Source organism: Falco naumanni, chromosome 1 (genome assembly GCF_017639655.2).
Source record: "Falco naumanni isolate bFalNau1 chromosome 1, bFalNau1.pat, whole genome shotgun sequence".
Lineage (NCBI taxonomy): Eukaryota > Metazoa > Chordata > Aves > Falconiformes > Falconidae > Falco > Falco naumanni.
Window position 1 is genome coordinate 65,836,446 of NC_054054.1, and position 22,770 is coordinate 65,859,215.

Genomic DNA, 22,770 nt, shown 5'->3' on the forward strand with positions numbered 1-22,770 from the left:
CTTTCTTTAACAACAGGTGTGCCCTCTGTGCAATCTCCTACTTCTAGCAGATGTGGTTCTACAAAAAAAGAGAAGGTTTCCTTAAGATTCATAATAAAAATCAAGTGGAGAAGCAGCAATACTGGAAGAGCTGAAGGCTGCTTCAAAAACTAACACATATTCAGTTGGAACTATATCAGCATTGAAACTGCTACCAAGTACTTGAAAAGTCACTAGAGTCTACAGGATACTGTTAATAGCAACAATAATGCATCAGAAAACTCAATTCAGCACGTGGTCGGTATCTACACGCTGTAGCGTTGCAAACTATGACACATTAGGACATTTCTGCTCCTTTCCTTGATGGGGAACTGCACAGACAGATACAAGGACCTTCCAAAATCTTCCCTAAGAGGACATCCCGAGGTATCAAATTTGTATGAGAATACCTGAAAAAACATCAGCTTGCATACTTCTGACCTCAATTAAAGCTCCCTCCTTTTCCAAACTCAAACCCTGAAGTGAGAGTTGCTTAAAATATTTATACAGGGTAGATCTTTCAAAAAACTTAAGCAAACAGAGTGTAACTGCAGCATAGCTGATCCCAGAGCAGATAAGGCAGAGAAGTAAGTCTGGAAAGACTTTTCTCACTACTTGTAAAATACTGTAAATATATTAGGCCGAAAAAGAGACAATTGGACTAACCTGAACCTTTATGATGTCCCATGAAAACAAAGATTAAGAAGACATTTCCAGAAATTCAAAAGCCAACTGCCCGATTCACTTTTTATTTGCAGAAGTCAATTTAGGGAAAAAAAATCTCCCTGTTGATTTAGTAACTGCTAATTTGGCATTCATGAATGCACTTCCAGGTGCTGCCTGGAAACTAAGCTTGTAAATATAGAAAGGTCTCTCTAAATAATGAAAAGACACAACTGAGGCTTATGCATAGGATATTTAGCTTTTCATTTACTCACCAACACATACAGACTCAGAAGTCTTCTGAACTCCTCAGTCCTACTAATTTTTCTACTGATATTCCTGTAAGGACATTGGGATATGCAGTAACTCTACTTCATACCATAGGAAAAATAACAAGGCGTGTTCAAAAAGGGAAAAAAAAAATATTTTTTTTTACAATCCAACTGGAGTCCAAGATAATTCTGTAGCCCATTTCAGCCAGTGACTAAAATGCTGGAATAACACATTCCTGAAAGCTGCTCTGTTGGAGGGCTCAGTTGTGCAGCATTTCTGTCTTGGATGCTTTCTTGCCTCACGGGAACTGACAGGAATACTTGGCGCCACACAGAAGTCAACCTTTTGAGACTGTACCAAAGCTCTGTTACAGTTCAGCATGGAGGATGCCCCACACAAAGACCAAAAGCCACAGCAATAACCACTTGCATGATGCAGTCAGGCCAAGCAGACACACTGACAGTTGTTAATGCATCTAAACTCCAGCACTTATTTCAGCTATGAAATTAGGAGGCCAGGTTCTTTCAGTTCTCAGTATAGGTAATGGTAAGGGACAGAGGCTCATCAAAGTGCTTAAAACTCAGCTCCTGTTCCAGTGTTATTAGCTCCCAAAATTTTATTGTTAGCCTGGGAAGTATTTCTTAACAGCTCTGTTCATTTAAAGCTAACAGCAATGTCCCAGGCACTGTGTTTCAGAAGAAAACTCACAGAGAATTGTGTTGTACATTCACTCCAAAGGTTCAAGAAGAAAAATACAGGAATTTATAATTTTAAAAATATTTAAGTAATGTCCTGGATTTTCTTGGTGAGGGGAAGAGTAAGGAGGCTGACACTTATTTTTTTAAATACTTGTGGCTGGCTCTACTGCATAAATAAATTAATCCCCTAGCCACACTGCTCCATTTTTCCAGTCACAGCTTGTTGTTTTATTTATTTTTTTCCCCTCCATTGCCGACAAATCACTCCAGGGAGTTTTTAAACCCAGTAGTCTACCTTCCAAATAGAAACGATTAGTATAATTTATGAGAGAGAAAGCAAACAACAACAGAGACTTACCCCGTTTTTTGGGTAGGCTATCCATCCTAGATCCCCCATCACCGTGCGCGAGTCCAGTAAATTCACTGAAAATGAGAGAAAAAACTGTTAAAGGAGGGTGGATGCATTACAAATTTCAGTAAATACGTCAAGGTTTGGGTGGCTATAGTAAACAGGTTGGTTTTCATTAACCAAGGAAGTTGGGATTTTTGTAAAAGCAGAATAACAACGCAATAACTCCTCTAACAATGACGACATATGCTGAAAACAACTGTACGCACGCGTTACTTTATTCCTTTGAGATCTGCCATTAAAACCAAGCTGCAAAAGCACTAAACTTCTGTAAGAGCCAGATCCTTCACGTTCTTAGGATCTGGTCTTTCGGGAGGAAAAAATACATAATGCACGCTGTGTGTCTATGTGTACATGTAAGACCTACAGTATATAGATTACACACATACACTCACAAATATCTGTGTGTTGACACACATTTCTTCTAAGGTGGCATGTTTTTAGCATAATCAGGCCTTCAAGACAAAAATGAAATAAGAAACAAAATGCAGAGTTTCCCAATTATCATTAATTCAATTTTTAAAGTATTTTACAAGTATTACACTATCACGGTTATCACAAATCTTTTTTCCCCTCTCCCACATTTTTTCCCCAAGTCTTTGACACTTCATTACAAGATATCAAAGGGATCCTTTCATCCCCACACAGAAAAATTCAGAATAGCTTTGTTAATTCACATAAGCAATCAACAATTTACATTAAATAGCTAAAAACTATTCCCAAGCTTATAATATTTTTCCCCTTCACGTTGCCTGAAATACTGAGTAAAAAGTGTGAAGTAATTAATTCTACACACACTTAAATCAGCTAAGAAAAATTACAGCAGCTTCTGGTGCTGAGCCCTCACCTCCCGTACCCAGGGCTTTAAATCTCCAAGTTAAAAGCTGTCTCTGAATCAACAACTGTCATCCAAAATCTCAGCCTAGGAGGAACTTTCTTCTACTTTAAATACAAGCTTCCTTCTCTTCAGATTACAGCACACCTTACAGTATACTTGTCTGCATAATAATACCTCAATTTTGCTTCCTTTTCAGGAAGGGCAGAAGTATAAAATTCCCTGGGTCTTCAACTCCTGATCTCCACTCTATGCGGTCTTTAAAAATCCCACTGGAAGTTTCCACAATTGGACTTACAATACTTTCCAGCCCATGATGATTTAGCCCAATAACAAGCTTGAAATGGACGAAGGAGGCTTTGCGCTTGCTACTTTAGAAATGCAAACATGTAGGTACTCAAAGGTTGCTACAAAGGAGAAACACAACAGATTGCACATAAAAGCACAAATGATGCAAGTATCATAATTTCACCCCTAGTACTCATATCAGGCCGATGAGCTACCCCTGCACAGCCAAATATACCAGTGCAAACACCTACCAGCCCAGGACACCCTTCCTTCCTCTCTTCCTTCCGTCCGTCCTTCCAGCGGCCCAGGACACGCTTCCTTCCTCCCTTCCTTCCGTCCTTCCAGCGGCCCAGGACACCCGTCCTCCCTTCCGTCCGTACCTCCGTCCTTCCAGCGGCCCAGGACACACGTCCGTCCTCCCTTCCATCCGTCCGTCCTCCCTTCCGTCCGTCCGCCCTTCCACCGGCCCAGGACACCCGTCCGTCCTCCCTTCCCTCCGTCCGCCCTTCCACCGGCCCAGGACACACGTCCGTCCTCCCTTCCGTCCGTCCGTCCTTCCAGCGGCCCAGGACACACGTCCGTCCTCCCTTCCGTCCGTCCTTCCAGCAGCCCAGGACACGCGTCCTTCCTCCCTTCCGTCCATCCGTCCTCCCTTCCAGCGGCCCAGGACACCCGTCCCTCCTCCCTTCCATCCGTCCATCCTTCCAGCGGCCCAGGACACCCGTCCCTCCTCCCTCCCTCCCTTCCGTCCATCCTTCCAGCGGCCCAGGACACCCGTCCCTCCTCCCTCCCTCCCTTCCGTCCGTCCTTCCTCCCTTCCTTCTGTCCGTCCTTCCACCGGCCCAGGACACGCTCCCTTCCTCCCTCCCTCCCTTCCGTCCGTCCTTCCAGCAGCCCAGGACACCCGTCCTTCCTCCCTTCCATCCATCCTCCCATCCGTCTGTCCTTCCAGCGGCCCAGGACACCCGTCCGTCCTCCCTTCCATCCGTCCGTCCTTCCAGCGGCCCAGGACACCCGTCCGTCCTCCCTTCCGTCCGTCCGTCCTGCCAGCGGCCCAGGACACCCGTCCGTCCTCTCTTCCGTCCGTCCGTCCTTCCAGCGGCCCAGGACACCCGTCCGTCCTCCCTTCCGTCCGTCCGTCCTTCCAGCGGCCCAGGACACCCGTCCGTCCTCCCTTCCGTCCGTCCGTCCAGCGGCCCAGGACACCCGTCCGTCCGTCCGTCCAGCAGCCCAGGACACCCTTCCTTCCTCCCTTCCTCCCTTCCGTCCGTCCTTCCACCGGCCCAGGACACCCTTCCTCCCTTCCTTCCTTCCGTCCGTCCTTCCACCGGCCCAGGACACCCTTCCTCCCTTCCTTCCTTCCGTCCGTCCTTCCACCGGCCCAGGACACCCTTCCTTCCTTCCGTCCGTCCTTCCACCGGCCCAGGACACCCTTCCTTCCTTCCATCCGTCCGTCCTTCCACCAGCCCAGGACACCCTTCCTTCCTTCCGTCCGTCCGTCCTTCCACCAGCCCAGGACACCCTTCCTTCCTTCCGTCCGTCCATCCGTCCTTCCACCAGCCCAGGACACCCTTCCTTCCTTCCGTCCGTCCATCCGTCCTTCCACCAGCCCAGGACACCCTTCCTTCCTTCCGTCTGTCCATCCGTCCTTCCACCAGCCCAGGACACCCTTCCTTACTCCCTTCCTTCCATGCGTCCTTCCAGTGGCCCAGGACACCCTTCCTTCCTTCCTTCCTTCCGTCCATCCATCTGTCCTTCCACCAGCCCAGGACACCCTTCCTTCCTCCCTTCCGTCCGTCCGTCCTTCACCAGCCCAGGATACCCTTCCTTCCTTCCTTCCGTCCGTCCTTCCACCGGCCCAGGACACCCTTCCTTCCTTCCGTCCGTCCGTCCTTCCACCAGCCCAGGACACCCTTCCTTACTCCCTTCCTTCCATCCGTCCGTCCTTCCACCAGCCCAGGACACCCTTCCTTCCTTCCTTCCTTCCGTCCGTCCTTCACCAGCCCAGGACACCCTTCCTTCCTTCCTTCCATCCATCCGTCCTTCCACCAGCCCAGGACACTCTGCTGCAGGGCACTGCAGATAAAATTAAAAATGCTGCCAACCGAGTACCTCAGGTAACAGGATCACATTATTTACAGAGGCATAGTAAGAAAACCCAGAAGTACACTATGCTAAAAGGCATGCTCCTTTAAAATCTTTAAGAGTTTTAAAAAAATAAATTAAACAATAGATTTAGTTTGCAAAAACAAAGTTCTCTGAGTAGGCTTGGTCTTAATCACCGTACTGTACTGACTGCTGTAGTTCCTTGTACACAAAAATACAACACTGAGGTAGGGAAAAAAAAAAAGTATATATATATATATCAATTCTCAGCTCTGGCATCAAACACCTAAAAAAATATAAAAACTGTCTATCCAGTCATTTACACAATGTCTGCAAGTATTAAGGCAGGATATTATCATAAGGCATATAAGTGTTCTGCATGGTCAAGTGCATTTTTGTGATGTTGAGCAAAAACATTTGGTATCTCAGGGTTTTCATGTCTGGATTGCTTTCTCCTGCCAAAACAGAAAACGGTTGGGAGCTGGCAACGCTACCAAACTACAGGACATTTGGTGGAAGCAATACTCAAACTACACTGAACTATATTCACAGTAAGTAAACATACAATTAGGTGGCTTCCCACCCCACAGTCTATGCGAAATAAAAGTATTGCTATCATCTACCAGTAGATATGTCACCCAGTGATGGCCAGCCTTTCCACTCCTGAAGTATTCAGGTAAGATGCTCATTAATTTCTCCTGCTGCAGCTGAAGTCAAGCACTAGTACCCAAATGCCCCTGAACTGCACTACATTTTCTTTTTAATGGGATAAAAAGAGAGACCTTAAAACATTCATCAAAATAGGACACACATAAATAACACGTCCCATACTATAAAAGGAAGAGAGAGTTATAAAAGCAAGACACCGAAGTGCAGTTGCCAAAATGGCAGGTTTACTCAAATTCCTTCTATTACAATCACTAATTAAACTGTGCAGAACAGTATATTCCTGGTCTAAGTTGCAATGGATGCAAAACAAGTATTGATCTACACTGTACAACTTAATTAAAATTTGTCCTGGAGATGCTACTAATGAATGTAATTAGATGGTGTGTTTGATGCCGCAAACTTCTTCATGACATGCTAATTAAGGAAAAAAGGAGAAAAAGTGCTTTTATTTGAACATCAGATCATAAAAAGAACACACTACAACTAAATATTGTATTATCTTTCTATCAATGACAATGTTTAAATTGCTGTTATTAACTTCAATTTCAAAATCATTTTCTGCATATGAAAAGATAATACAACTCATTCAACTCTAACTCAAGTCAGTGGGAATTTTCCTACCGGTGAGTCAGCCGGCAGAGCTGAATACTAAATCTCCAGTTAGAGAAGACTCTATTCCTCCCTTACTTTAGTGGAATTATGCACAGAGGAAAATAAATAGGAGAGGATGGGATACACCTTTTGACAGGCACCACACAGAAACCCAAAATTCATATGCCAGGAAGACAAAAAGCAACAAGTGACTTGAAGCTCCCCCTGTGCCTGGGCTGCTCTGGAGATGAGAGGGGCTCCCAGCACCAGTTCAGACAGCTGTGAGTGGCTGCTAAGGCACAGCAGACTCTCGGGCTGCCCCACCAGCTTCTGCCCACGACTGCTTTCACAGTATATCTTCTTAAGTACTGCACTACATCAATCTGGTCTGAAAAATACATTTAGCCAGTAGTTATTCTAAATTGCCTGCAAGGACAGAAATGTTTTGCTTTGAGAATCCCCAGAATTCTGGTATAAACGCAAGTTAGCACTTGTCTAGATCCATCTAGACACAAGGTATCTGCATCTTCCCCACCACCATCCTACCCAGACATTTTCAGTGCATCTGTCTTTTACTTGCGCCATTGTCAGGGCGCCACCCCAATTCAGCCTTGAACCAATCCGGAGCCCTGGCATCCTCTCTGCAAGAGGGTGGCTCCTCCAACATCCCAGCCGCAAAAGCCCCCCAGCGCAGGGTAACAGAGCTACCACAACAGCCCTCCTGTCTCACACTGCTGGAGAGGCCACCAGCACGCAGTCCCACTACACAAGTCCATACAGGCTCAGCAGCACCTCTCTTCCCATCATCTTCCAGCCTGGCGACAAGTACATTATTTTTGCTAAAATGGCTTTCATCAAAGAACTGCAGATTGGCCAGGTTGGGGATGAAACAGTGAGCAAACATCAGATCAAGTAGTTACCTGCAACACTCAGGAAACCATTTCAGCAGAGACTTTATAGAAGGGCAGCCACCATCCCAAACAGATGCTTCCATAATTCAATGTGTGGCTACCTAGGAAGAGATGAAGTTTTTTTACACTTGAATAGAACCCCTGAAACTACCTTTGGTTTGACCCACAGCAAGAAAGAGACCAGAGGTCTTCTCCAGACCAGCACAACCAGTTCTTCTCCATCCAGCCTGTGACGACCATCAGAATGCACTCAGCCCTGGCTGTCTAATAACTAGTTAACCCAAACACTCAGGTCACTGAAGGAAATAATTCCAGAAAACCTCCAACTGCATGCTTAAGGCTTCCGTACTTCAAAAAGTGTAGTGCCATCTCCTGCATTAGCTTAGGACTCCTGGACTAGTCCCAGTGCTGTAGATACTCCACTGGCATAACCCAGAGCTGCATTCAGCAGTAACGGGGATGCAGGAGAGCTTACCCCACTGAAGAACTCTCTCCAAAAACCACTGGCATCTCTGCTTGGCCTGCAGTCTTAAAAGCCCCCAAAGTAACAGAACTCGTTTATTCCCACTTCCTTTCTCCTCAGCACCAGCTAGCTATGTCTCAAAGAACAAGCAAGAAACCTCAGAGCCCGTAAGCACGCACTTAGCACCTGTACCTTTGCCAGCAAACTTGGAAGAGGTGCATACATTCAAAAATGTTTTCTGCTCATCTCCACCGTCAGTGCATCCATCCCACAAGCCCTAATTATTTCTAATGCTCAGTCAAGGGGAACACAAAACCGCACTGATCTATATCATCATTAACTTCCATGCCTTCAGGGTAGGATAAATGATGATTAAGTCTAAAGTCATACCGCAGCCTTTTTTTCTGACCCCCCCTCCTTTTAATACAGAATAGCAGCCCAGGGAATTTGCATACGCTCTTATTCTCAGACAGGCTGGTTACTACAGGTGAGCAATCAAGTTAGAATAAAACCAAAGTGATCTAAACCTTTGCCCTGAACTCTAGTTGGTGAATTAACAATGTTTTCTCACTCAGCAATCTCTGACAGGGAGACCAGATACTGCTTCTAACTCAAATGTCCCCGTCACATTCACACAGCTGGCATTCAGCAGCTTCACCATGGCTACACAGGGATTGTGGCTGGAAGGAAGCACAAGAAATACCAGGGCTGATGGCATTCAACACTGACCTAAAGCAACATCGCTGCCCACAGAGCAGAGCACCCCATCCGACACAGCCACCTAAACCAGTGTCATGTCGCAGCATCAGCTTGCCCAGGCAAAAGCAGGACAGGTCTGTCATGACTGAAGAAGCAGCTACCAATCCATAGGTACTTTTTTTTTCGGGTTTTTTTGTGACACTGCTGAAGTGAGATGGCTTCTCTGGCTCTGTTCTAGAGCAGGATCAGCTTCATTTTCTTCACTCCAATTTCAAATGGGAAAAAAAACAAGCCAAGAACACAAAAATCCCCCATTAACAGGGTAAAACACTGAACATTTATTTCTGATCCTACCTGCCACACATCCTGCTGCCATTTCAGAATCTAAGGATCTTCCAGAAAAACCTTTATTGCTCACACCAGGGCAGACTGCAGGCATACAAGACTGAACTTTTCCGGGTTGCCATGGTCTTTGAGCTGATTTTTTATAAAATTCTTTAAAAAATTAAGTTCTTATACACCGGAGTAGTCCTGCTCTTCAGTTGCACCATTTGCAAGCTAAGACTTACAGGGCATACTCTACCAAAATTGACCCTGACAAATCGCTGTAGAGCAGGCAAAACAGTCAGGATAGCAAAAGCTGATGGTGTTTATGCCATGAAACTGTAGAGCCATAAGAATTTTTGTTTTGTTTCACTGAAATACACCTAAAGCAGGAGGAAAAGAACATCCTCTTTGACCAGATGAAAACCTTTTAACTACAGTTTCATTCCCAAAAGAGTGGTAAAGAAATCTTCCTTAAAGCCCACGTAAGTATTTCAAAACCTCACGCAATTTCTCAAGTAGCACTTTTTTAAACAGTACCATTGGAATGAAAATGTTTTGTTTTAAACAACCGAAGCAAGAATTTCTCCAATACATTTGTTACAAATCAAACAGCAATCGGAACACTGTTTTGGGTAGCCTGAATCTGAACTCTCACATGAAACAAGGTGTGAATCAAGTGCTCCTACATCCCCCCTGAAGGCTCCTCCGGCAGCTCCCGACCCCCTCTGAACAGCACTCTGCAGGATGCAGCCACCCATGGAAAGGTCGGAGCTACACCAACGTAGCCCCAGCTCTGACCCAACACTTAGAGCTTGTGGGAGCAATTACACATAAAATACTTGTGAGAAGCCTCTCATGGGAATACTCACACACTGTCAATTAAACATGAAGTGAAACACTCTGGTGGATGGAGGTCAAGGCACACAATAAGATGCAACCGTAGCACTTTGCACCAAACCCTCATCAAGAGGTCTCCTGAACAGTATCACAGGCTTTCCACCAGGCTTCACACCTCTGCTCTCCTCACCCCCCTGCCTAAGGCAGGGGGTATAGCTGCTAAACAGCAGAGCTCGTTTCTCTTTACGCTGCATACCCCCCAATCCTTCCCGCGCAACCCTGGAGTTCACAGCACCACCAAGACACTGTGACTGCTGAGAAATCATCATCATGAGTCAAAGTTTTCCTGCTTCATGTATCTTCACTGGTTTTATTGCAGTATTGTCGCCATTCAGTTTCCAACTGTTTTCCTTGTTGTGCCAAGTATTTCTTCAAGAAGTATCAATCCAAGGCACTCCAACAAGTGACAGTCAAAAATAATCCAAGAAAGCAAAAACAAATGAAAAAGATAAACTCTTTAAAGAAATCAAAGTCATCAGGGAGCAGATGTTTTGAATTAATTAGCTACATAGAGTTGGGACAAAACACACACAAGCAAGAACCTCTGAAATATTTCCATCAGTAGAAACAAGCTACAGCAGAGTGCAAGCTGTAGCAGTACCTATTATTTATAGCCCACTGGAGGAAGAAAATATACACTACTTAATGAACTCGCAAACTAATATTAACTGCAGATTTATATTTTATTATGTTGGCTTCATTCTGCTCCAAGTCTTCTCATGATTCCCTTTATAGCAAGAGCCAAAACACTAGGATCTGCATCACAGATTCATAGGTTTTCAAGGCCAGATGGACAACTGCAATCATAACATCAGCCAGAGAATTTTACCCAGTAATTTCTGCATTACATCGGTAATTTGTTTGAACACACTCTTTGAGGGGCGTGATATCACTCTTTGACAAAGTTCTTCACGTCGGCTGCACCTTCTCCCCCACAGGCACAGTGCCAGCTGTAGCACCAGGGAGCGGGACCCAAAGCTCAGTTCGATAACTGGACCCACTAAAACAAACAGGAAACCACAGGGGGTTTTTTGTTACAATGACTTGCACTCAAGACAAGAGGCAGTCATTTGTTCTTCCCACCATACATAAAAGAAGTGAAGTAGTCAGGAGATTATTAGCTTGACCCCAAAGTGCCTGGAAACTTAAGAACTCCAGTATGGTTTGCTTTATTTTCTTAATGGCAAACACTCTCATTTCCATCAAAATCACCATTTAATTGAAAAGGATTTATTCACTGTGAATAAAGTCAATAAAATGCTTCCAGCCCCACTCATAAGATCCATTAGGAAATAACACTGTACCAGCACGATAGCAGACCTCCAAGCTGGCTGCAGCACGTATCTTTGGGGGATGGTTATCTGGGCAAGTATCACCCTGCCATTAGGAAAGAAAAAGAAGCTTCCACTGAAGGTAAGATACAAGTAGCACCTGCAACCGGCAATCTGACAACCAGCCTGTGTGGAGAAACAAACCACCAGCGCTGCCTGTTGACAGCCCACAGACAGTGGGTCTCCAGCCACTGCCAAGGCATCTTCAAGCCATTGAAGGAGGCAGACAGTTTCTTCAGGACTCTAATTAAAGCAAGAACCTTATTAAGCACACACTTAAAGTCAAGCCCTAAAATCCCAACAGCTTCCCAATGCAATCAAAACACCTGCTGGCAGTGCTGAGATGAAATCTCACCACCTTCCCTAAATCAGAGCATTACCAACTGAAAGCAACAAGGCCTCCATTTCTAAAAGGTGTCCTAAAAGACACAGATATCAAATTCCGTTATGCATATAACTAAACTCAACAAAAGGAAAGAAACTCGGCACAGACACACCCAGAGCTGTCAAGGCTGTCCGCTACCAGTGGACTCACAAGACCTCACTGTCCAGCACCAATAAAGCCTTCCTGTTGACAATAATGACTGCTCTGCTACCATTGAGCTCACTCAAGGGGTGTGTGTGGGGGAAGGAATTGACATAAGCATATTTTTTTCCCTCCTCCCAAATCCTATCTAAGCATTAAGATGGTCCATTGGCTTTTCAGAAGGGGTTGACAGTCTATCCCTTCTATTTCTGTTGAGGGAAGAGGTTGCTAGTGGGAACGGCACATTGCCAATGCAGTTTAGGAAGAAATTGCATGCGAACATTAGTAAAGCAAAGATGGATAAACCAAAATGGGTTTTTTTTGACAAATTAACTTAAAGGCAATTATGCACAAAATTTCCCCATGCAGTTTTACTGGTTTGGGACATGCAAAAAAAAATTACAGAGTGATACAAGTCCACCCAAAAACATTGTGAAATGCATATTACTGATGCTGAATAATTAAGTTCCTCCCAGGTGTTTCTCTATCCCCTCAAAGAGTTACAAAGTTCAAACTGGTTGTTCTGACCCGTTTCTAACATTAAGTGATGCAGGTTAGTGAACCCTGGATTTAATACCCTGGCAAGACACTCCTGTCTTGCAAGTACTTCTTTGTGCACCGAAATGAAGTAGCTAGCATGAAAGCCTGCAAGCCCAGGGTCCTACCCTCTCTCCTACAGCCTCAATACCTGCTACACAGCCACCCAAACCTAGAAGCTCTCAACTTCAGCAGGGGACTGCTTCCATTCCTTGCGCGCCCCCACGGCACAGTTTGCTCTGGAGCACACCAGCTGAACCCCCACTGATGCTTGGGAGCTTACCAGAGGGGAAGCCAAGGGACAGGAGTCACCTTCTCCCTCAGGGGTGCCAGACCAGCTCAAGCAGGTATTCCCCCATCTGCTGTGATAGTACATGCTATGTCTCCTTCTCCAGGAGGCATCTCTCATCTTTCCAGCTAGCAGTCACCTGAGCAGCTCTATCTGGTCAAAGTCCTCCTAACGTACCTCCGGCACAACTCAAATACAAGGGAAGAGGGAGAGAAAAGGAAGGTGTTTCCCACCACCAACACCCCCAGCGAGGCAGCCCCAGCATGCACTGAATGTTCCCACGGCAATTATTCTGGCCCAAAGCATCTCCAGTCCCCTTTGCAAATCAGACAGGAAGGCTGTGCTCGTATGTGCATCCCAGGGCAGCCAGCAGGTCCCAGAACCCTTGTCCACAGCAGGCAACATGCCACTGGACCTCTGCAAACAGCCACACATCACCTCCCACACCCAGAAGTGCCGCAAATCACAGTGCTTACACCTCCAGACCATCCCCTCTCAACTAGCTTCCTTGCAGAAGACAGGGATAATTGCTTTCTGCCTCCAAAAGGATAAGCACTTTAAGCCTTCAGAGAGGCTCAGATACTGCACTGACCAAAGCCACAGCAAATACCAAAACTGAGACTGTAAGAGATATAATAGGTCAAAGAGACAACTAAAAGGGTAACAAATCCCTAGACAGACCTAAGCTACTGAAAGCCAGTGCTCGAGTTTGCCAATATAGAAAGCAACTGTGTGGCTGTGAAAGCAACTGGGGCAGTTGTTCACCTCAGCAAAACCTGTCACCTCAATGTCCGACCAGTCACAGAGCAGACTGAGGGACAGGCGTGACATGAACACAGAGAACAATCCATATCTCAGTTCAGCCTATGCCAAAAACCAGGGACATCTTAAGAACAAAATATATTTTCAAAGGCAAAAAAGATATTCTACTAGCTTTTAAAATATGCAGCAATTTTACAACAGATATCAAAGCAAATCATTGTAGTAAAAAGTTATTAAAAAAATTGTTCATTCCAATGCAATCATTAATACAGTATTTCTGCAACATTCTCAGAGTAAAGAAAAATACCCAGCTCAAGTCCATTCTGGTTGAAATGAGGCCCCATCTCCCACCAGCACTTATGGTCAGTGAGAAAGCTGCATTTACAACACGTATTTCAATTCTGTGTTTAGATGTTTTACTATAAGCACAAGACTTTTTTTTAATGTTTTTAATGGATACTAGGCTGAGTATCCACTGAAAAGCTGCACTGAATACTCTTTCCTCCACAGAAATGAGCACTTATTAACTAAGAAATTCAGTGATTCTACAAGGCAACTGATTGGTGTGCATTTTTTTTTTTACATCTCATTTTGCCTTTGACCCATGTACAGATTTAGATTTCCTAAAGAGGAAGTGAGAATGTTAAAAAAAATGCCAAAAAAATCTGTTTTCTTTTTATTTTGGGCTGCGTGTCACTTCCCTGACATCCCCAAGCAATGTTTAAAGCTCATCTCTATTCAAGAATATACATTACCTGCACACTTACAGAAGCGGACCACTGAAAACGTAGCTCCAAATTAGAAAGGCTGGGGAGATCCAACAGCCCCACTTCTGCTCAAGACCCTAAAGCCACCATGAACACCATCACTCAGCTGAGCAATCTCAGCTGTACTTTCCCAGGTCAAGGGTTCTGCGCTCACCCCGCATGTTGCTAGAAACAGGGATTCCTGCAGAAGCAGCACAGAATTCCCTGGAACAATAAAGCTAAAACCAGTGAGATCACAGGGCAAGGCACCACACATAATAAACGGTCCTGGCTTTGCAATTTCTGCCAGATTTTGTGAAATCCTGCTCCCACCTTTCCCCCCAGAGCCTGCTGCAAAACACTTTGCATTTTAGCACAAAGAATAAACATCTCTTCATGGGGAAGACTTTTCTTATTTTACAGAAGGAGAACAGCAGACGTGGAGATGGAACGTACACTGGAGCTAGAAAGGGAGGCAGTGGTGGGAGAGTTAACGGTGGAGGGGAAGAAGCTGTCAGACAAGCCCACTAACTCTTCCCTTTCTCCCATGGTACCTGCCAGTTTACCCATCTGTAAATTGATGTGCAAATAGCTGCTTTATACATCAAATTATGGTGTCAACATTTAAGATACTATAAGCAGATGGTCTGACAGTGGTTCCATTTAAGACAGTTTGCCTGTTTTCCACTATTTATTACAATTTTTAATATAAGCTTCGAAAGGAAGCAGGTACTATCTTGGAGTCAATCTTTGCTATTGTTTATTTCCTTTTTTTTTTTAAACATGTCATTAGGCAGCAATGCTTTTAGTCATATACTTAAAAGTGCTGCATTTCAAATATTGTTTTACTGTCAAAAGGATGGTAGTTTCCATTTTAAAGCCATAATTGAGTCATTCTAAACCTCCTGAAAAGCCATACATCACACATCAGACTGATCCCAAAAAGACCATTAGACGTGAGCTGTCCTTCCTCATACCAGTAATTCCACTGCAGTAAATCTAAAGTTAATAGGATTACTCCTGCGAGTAAAATAAACACACAGCACTGAGGTTATGCTCTGCTATCATGGAAAGCACACGGGGAACCATTCCAATACATGAAATAAAGAACAGATAACTCCTCAAAGCCTCCTTACAAAGCACTGTGAGCAGACCGAAATGCGTTCACACTTACTCGTTCTGCATACACAAGGTAAAGGAATGCTGGCAGTACATAATACCTACAGAAATACACAAAATGCAGTAGCTGTGTGAACGCATGATATATGAAGCCAAGCCATTAAGGGCAACCTAATAAGCAAAATGTTCTGATTGTGTGTATTTTTACCCAAAGCATTAGGCTAACTGAAATAAAATTATATGAAAATTAAGACTATTTTCACACCTGCTTCTACTAAATAACACAAAAAAATCCCTTAAAAAGACATAATTCACTGATTAAAGATAAATGTTGTGATGTTATACCTAAATATGCATTTATCCAGTGTGCCATGACACAAATTATATGTCAGTATGAAACACCACACAAGTCAACACACTGAGAACAGGTAGGCTCCAGGCTCTGGCATGAATAATCTGCAAATTACAACCTTCCTTTATTTTTGCATGCACTAGACCCACCCCTTTAATTGTGCTCATTTATTCATTCATTCAAATTAAAAATGATACATTAAGATAAAGTGAGCTTCAAAAAACCCCGGAAGAATTAAGATGAAGAGGACCAAACGCAGGAGTTTGTAACTAAAGAATAATACCCTTCTAGTCTAAAAACAAATACAATGTGTTACAAAGACTCATTTCATGTTCCTCTCCTTTGTCTAAGTCAATGTTGTTATTTCAAACTATTTCTTTTGATTTGTTTAACAATATACTTCATAGATACAGCACTGCCTAATCGGCACTTACTTCGGCTGAAAAGCCCTAAAGTGAAATATACTTTGTATTTAATGACAATTATGCAAGTACATTGTGGAGTTACCGTTACAAGCAGTCAGATGTAATATACTCCATTATTTTAATAATTTTCCTGCATAACACTTTTTAGGGTCATCTGGGTGACGACCAAATGAGATCTGCAAACCAACCCAAACCCACAGGCGATACATCACGAAATCATGAACTTCAGGGTGGAGGGGGGAATCTTTAAACAATTCCTTCGTTCATTCCGTGGTTTACATAAATAATTTACATAAGCCACTTCCCAAACCCCAGTACTTACAAAGATTCAAAGCACATGCATTTTTAAACTACAGGAGGTGCAGGAAGCCTTGTCACATACTGCAGGGCTGCCTCTCACACCCTGTTCTCATAGAGAATGCACTTCTGAAATACTAGCACTTCAAAACTGTGCAATACCTTTGCTGTACTCTTTGGAAGATTTTCTTTATGACTCATTTCTGAATTGTAAAAGTAGTCAAAAGGAAGAAGGAAATCACTGGTTCTAATCAATGAACTCTGCTAAAGAGTTAAAAATAATGGCTAACCAATATGTGCACATGCATAAAATAGCATTGAGTCTTCATCCTTCACTACACGTTTTGCTTTTAATATATAAACTGAGCAAAGGTGATTGAAGTCTAAATCTCTTTTATTTCCCTGTTATAGGAAAACCTGAAAAAAAAACCTAATTCCCTTTTCCTGATGTATATCCTTCAGTACATAACTGGAGGTATCTATGAAGGTGACCAGGTTTATGATACATACTGGGCACTTGATACTTCCCCATAAAAATGGCAGGAGCTTCTGAAACTCAGCTGCCCTTGCAAAAACCTATTTCCATGCTAAGGAGACCAAACACTGAATTTATTTTTTTTTCTTCCAAATCTTAACCTAGATTTTTAAAGCATTTTCCCCCTACATGTCCCTCCACTAGAGGGTAAAACAGAAAGTCAGGCGTTGTGAGTTCTTAACTGCATATATCTTATCCTACGAACTCACTGTGTATGACAAAGATTTACAGAAACAAAAAAAACATGATGCAGGGTTAAAGAAAAATCATAACTAAGCGAATTTGTCATTCTCTATGCAACTACATACGTTACCTACCTACACAGCACAGGGTATCAGCTAGTAGTTTAATTGTGGTGAGATGAAAGATAATAAAGAACAAAACCCGGAAAAACCAACACCAGCAACTTCTGAAAATATTATTCTCAGGTCTAAGATGGCTACCTCCCTCTGAGCAGAAGAAAAGTTCCTAACCAGCTGAATATGACAACTAACCCCAGGGGAGGATCTCTCTCACCAGAGCCCAGAAGCAGCCAAACTGAACTTTTCAAACCAACCCCGGTGACAAGTGTCAGCAGCATACGGCTAGGCAGGCAGGCTCCAGCATCTGAGGGTTCTCATGCATTAGGCTTCACACACCGCAGGGTGAGCTGTTCCCAGGAGCAGAGCTGCTCAGGAGTAATTGGCAAAGGAGACATGCTGTGAGAAGCACTTGTCAAATAATGCTTGTTTACAAATAAATCTCCTAGCAGCAAAGGACAGCGGTTATTGAATAAGTTCAGGTCCACGGTCAGACCCCTCCCACCAGCAGTCTTTTATAGCTTTGCATTTACTGAAGAGACAGAAATTACAGAGCAGCAGCAGCCAGGGAAGCAGGGGCAGAGAGACGGCGAGGCGAGCGCTCACGCTGCTCATCATCACTCTGCAACCTCCCCGTGACGGCACCGCTGAGCCCCTTCGCTAAGGCACCTTCATTAACCCCCTCCCGCACCGCTTCCCACCGTGCGACAGCCCTACGCTGCAGCTCCCGTTCACACGGAGACACCTCTGCCCTCGGCGAACAGTCCCGTTGGCTCCGCCGGCACCAGATTTTCCAAGATCTGGCAAGGATGCCCGGGACGGGGCTGGGAGCACCTGCCGGCTTCCCGGCCCCGCACCGCACCGCCAGGACGGCGTGGCTCCCCAGGGGCGGGGGAGCACAGGGACAGCCCCTCGAAGGCACCATGCCACCTCCCCAGCACCGCTCCCAAGGGTGAAACCACCCGAAATCGCGTGGGAGCTGAAGGATCGGGCCCACCGTTACCTAACCAAGGCAAAGCCAAAGCCATTGCCATCATCCCCCAAACATCCGATATCTTCACACACAGAGGAACTGCATTTTCCCCTTTCTCTGCACTTTAACCAACAAAAAAAGAAAAGAACAGAAAACTGCTACTCACATTGTTTTCAATCTGCAAAATAAATTAAAGCTAGCTGGTCACCTCAGGCCACATCTTTGAAATTCTGGTACGGTTTTTCTTCCCCAGCCCCTGAATACCTCCTCCCTCTAAAGGAGTTTCACAAATAATTATGGTGCATCACGAAGCCAGCCTGCTACGAGCCGCCGGCATTCCCTTCGGATGCCGAACTTCTCCACCCATGCTTTCACAGCACAGCCTGCCCGCGCATCCACAAACACGAAAAAGCCCCAAGCAGTGCCCACAGCACGTATATATATAAAAAAAAAAAAACACCAAAAAACCCAAAAAAAAAAAACCCACACACAAAAAACCCCTACAAACCAAACAAAAACAAAACAACAAAAAACAGCAAATAAAAAAAAACCAGTCCAGTTTGAAAACCTGGAAGTACTTTGCTAGACAAGCAACCTGGACACATGTTTTTGGCTATTAGCCTCACACGATCAAACATATTACACAACAATCCGTCCCCAGCGGCCGCGCTCCGCTGCGTTGCGGGTTAAATAGCGGCACCTCCGCGGCTTCCCCTCCTTTTTACGTGTGTATTTTAAGCCACGAAGTAAGCGCACTGCGGTCAGCGCTTGCAGGGCTCCCCGCCGGGAGCCTGCTCCAGCCCGCCCCGGCCCCGCTCCGCCTGCGCGCATCCCGCAAGCCCCCCGCACAGCCCGGCAGGTACAGCCCGCAAACCCACTCGCGCACCTCTCCCGGTGCAAACGGCTGGGAAGCATGCCGTGCCAACCCAAACGTCCGAGTGCAAAGGTACCTATGCAGCATCATCACCACCCCCCCAAAAAAAACCCCAAACACCGCAAAACGCGCCCGTGCCAGGGCATCTGTGCAATCCCACCCGTGCGAGCCTGCCCGCGCCCCGAGGCAGCGCTGCCTCCGCCGCTCTCCAGCAGGACGCCCCCAGCCCCACCGGCCAGTGTCACCCGCTCCCTCCGGCGCGGAACCCACCTCCCCGCGGCGCAGCCCCCCTCCTCCTCCCTCAAAGTGCTCCAAATCCCAGCCTGACGAGCTCGGCGCAGCGCACCCGCGGGCAGGCCCCCTCCTCGGCGGGCGCTGCCCCGACGGCCCGGCCGCCCCGTCCCCGCTCACCCTCGCTGCCGGGGCTGGCCAGCAGACTCCGGAGCGCAGCGCACAGCAGCAGCGGCAGGAGGCACGTCCAACCGGGAGCCGGCGCCCCGGCGCGGCCGGCCCAGCCGCCGGCGCCCCGCGGCCCCATCCCGCCGCCCCTCAGCGCATGGGGCGGCCGCTGCCCCCGGCGGTGCCCGCTCGGGTCGGCGCAGGACGGGGCGGGCTAGCAGCGCGGCGCCGCTCCGCTCCCGTCCAGCCGCCGACGCGACTGGGGAGTCGGGGGGCGGGGATGGGGGAGGAGGCCCCGCGCCGCTGCGGAGACGCCCCCGACGGGGCGGACCCGCCGCCGTCGTCGCCGCTGCCGCCGCCATCCCGTGCGGGGAACGGCGTCCGCCGCCCCTCCGGGCACCCCGGGGCGCAGCGGGGACCGCACCTAAAATGGCCGCTCAGCGGGACCCCCCCCGAGGCCCGAGGAGCCCGCAGGGGGTGGGCAGCCCCAGTGCTCCCCGCAGCCGCCACCGGTCGCGGTCCCGACCCCCCCCCCCCCCCCCGCCGCCCCGCTCCCAGCCCACGCAGCCGGGGCAGCCGCGGTTTCACAGGGCGGGCGAGCGTGCAGGCGGCTCGTCCCTGGCCAGGGAAGCATCGGTGCCAGAAACCGCCTAACGGGGCCAAGAGAACGGTGGTTCTCAGGTGTGTTTTACCTTAGGTCACCACCAGAGCACACCTTTGAATCCAGCTCTGATACCTAGTTTCACAGAAGTTTTCACCCCTCACTAGCTTTCACCCACTTCATCTTCCAAACAAAAAAAAACAAAACAGACACACACACCCCCCCCCACCAACCAAAACCGCGAACAAAAAAACCCAAATCCCAAGTGTATCAGAAATTAATTCCTGGAGGTTTTTTCGCCTATAACAGATCCTCTCCTGAGGAGCCTACCTCCACATAAGCCAATTAAGACAAAAGCCAGCCTTGCAGGTGCACCAGCAGCAATCCAAGTCTGACCAAAACCCTGCTCACCTGGTGCTGCTTCCTCCATTTCACTCCACTGCCACGATTTTGGCCTGTTCATTTATATTATAAAAGCAGGAATGGAAGGTTGAGCACCTGCAAAAGGCTGTCTCTTCAGAGGACAAGGCTCAGGACCAGGGCGCCAAACGAGTTACAATTAAAGTTACAAAATCCTCAAAGCCAATTTTAAGAGGATGAGTAGTCTTCAACCAGTGGACTGCCAATAACACAGTTCTCTACACCACCGTTACTCATTTTTTATTCATAATTAGCTGGACAATGTCTTCCTCTGTGCGCTTGCACCATATACAGACCTCAGCTACCACCAAAATATAGACACATTCCTGAGCTGTGCATGCATATTATTTTCAAAAGCATTTCCTCCTTTTGCAAGAGGATTTTCTACCTCAAGCTATTTAACATTTTTACTGCCACCAGGAGGACAAGGAAGGGGCTTTGCTTTACAACATAAGGTACATCGGTAAAGTCACTAGCCAAATAAAAAGCATTAGCATGTGTCTCTTTACAGCAGTGCATCAGATTTTCACTATTCAAATACCCTGCTAGTTTGTAGTTAAAAAGGCACTAAGGTTTGCCATCAGACCACCCCCACGTAAAGCTGCATGGCCAGATCCTTAGCTGCAATAAATCACAGCTGAGAGTATCCGACTCAAGCCCTGCATCAGATTTAGGATGGGAGTAGCACCATGTGGTGTTCTAATTTCTAGGCATTTGCCATCTATAGAAGCAGTGTTAAGTTTTGCCACCCAGAAACAGGGCAATGCAGGAAAACATCACCAGAAACAGCATAGTTTTGTATCAGGTGGCAAACAACAAGTAAAATGCCAAGCTGGATGCAAGCCTCCGCTGGCCGAGGGGCCAGACTGCTGTAGCTAGATAAGTCTCTTATCACAATCTCATGTCAGACTTGTTTGCTCCCGACTTTCAGCTGCTATTTGACAGTCACTAACTGCTGTTTGGACTGCCAGACTTATAATTTAAAGGCATTTCAGATGACATGTTAGTGACATCTTCATTTTCTAGGAAACACCGAGATGAGCTTCACATGATTCATAAACTGTTTAGGAATAGCCACTGTGCTGTAGGTTTTATCCTGGCTGCCTTTTTTCCTGCAGGAAACCAGATCTTATTCCAAGACATTCAGTTTGTTCTCCACCCTGTCTGTGCCACAGGAAGTGTCCCAATCTCATCTCTCAGGACTAACAGAAGTACTAACAAAAACCTCAATACAACCTTATAAAAGGGTTATTGCCTTATCCCCAGATGGAGGGCACTGGAACCTTATGCACAGTCTAGTGGATCCTATCTGGTGGAGGCTCAGTCTTTAATTCTCCTTCTGGTTTTACCACCAATATTATTAGTAATACGCGGAAAGCGATTCTCTCCCACCCTTTGCTTCATCAGTGCACCCAGGGAGCTCTTAAAGAAAGGACAGAAATTTTAGCAAAGTGCTGCAGCATTCCTGGTAGCCTTGATGGGTAATCAGAGAGAAGCTGAGCAATCTGATGGGATGCCTTCCTATCTTCCACCAAAGAGTGTATCCTTTATTGTTCCTGAGTAAATTCACTGTAAGAGTCATAAGGTGTGTGCCGCAAACTATTCAGGAACTGGACTCATTTCAGGCTCATGCCATTTCTCCCCATATACAGCCTGTATTTTGTGTTACTTTCAAATGTTTCTTCTTGCACATCATTAATTCATTTATTCCCCTTACATTTATGCCTTTTCACCTATGCAAACAGTATTCCTTCTTAATCATCGCTCAGTTAAGGTCTGCATTTCATCCTTTATATCTTTCTCATGAGTCATTCCTACAGTGTTAGTAATGCTGTTACACTCCAGATTCCTTCCAGTTTCCCCAACATCTCCCTCATAACAGTTTGCCCAGAAGTGTAATCATACTAAAGCCATAACAAACAACTATCTCTAAAATGCTTTTTCATGTAGGGTCTGAAACTGAAACGACAGCTTTGTACTGTGTAACTTGCCACTTTACATCTAAGTTGCTGTCAGCAAATATTTTAAACTATTTATTAAACCAGACATCTTTTGAGTTACTGGATTTCAGATGCAGTATCTCAAAGCTTATTTTTCCAAGTTTAATTTAATTTCTCTCCCGTGTATGTAGTTCCCTTCATATAATTTCTGTTCTGACTAGCTTTTAGTTCTGCATTGCCAATTCATTTCATTAGTGTGCTGCTTACCCTATCACCAACAGGATACATTTGGACAATAAATGAGTCCATCCTTCAGATTTTTGGGGGAACAAAAGACAGCCAACCAAATCCATTCCCTGTATCATTACCCTTTACTGAAGTGTAAGGGCATAATACTTAATGCATCTCCGTATTCAATAGGGCCACCATCTGAGAAAAGACTCAGTTTCATAGTTTTGAATTTAAGTGTAAACAGTCCCACTAAAGCCATGCCTTCAT

At 45.9% G+C, this 22,770-nt stretch overlaps 1 protein-coding gene across 10 annotated transcripts in view; it reads right to left on the reverse strand.

The window, feature by feature from the left end:
* EPHA5 (EPH receptor A5) overlaps positions 1-19,560 on the reverse strand; it is a 210,644-nt gene extending 191,084 nt beyond the window's left edge. For all 10 annotated transcript variants that reach the window (XM_040597106.1, XM_040597105.1, XM_040597096.1 and 7 more), the window contains exons 1-2: positions 19,324-19,560; positions 2,011-2,075 (exon numbers count right to left, since the gene is read on the reverse strand). In XM_040597106.1, coding sequence (XP_040453040.1) covers positions 2,011-2,075; positions 19,324-19,450 — 192 coding nt within the window. In that variant the 5' untranslated portion in view covers positions 19,451-19,560. The remainder of the gene's footprint in view (positions 1-2,010; positions 2,076-19,323) is intronic.
* Between the last annotated feature and the right edge of the window lie 3,210 nt (positions 19,561-22,770).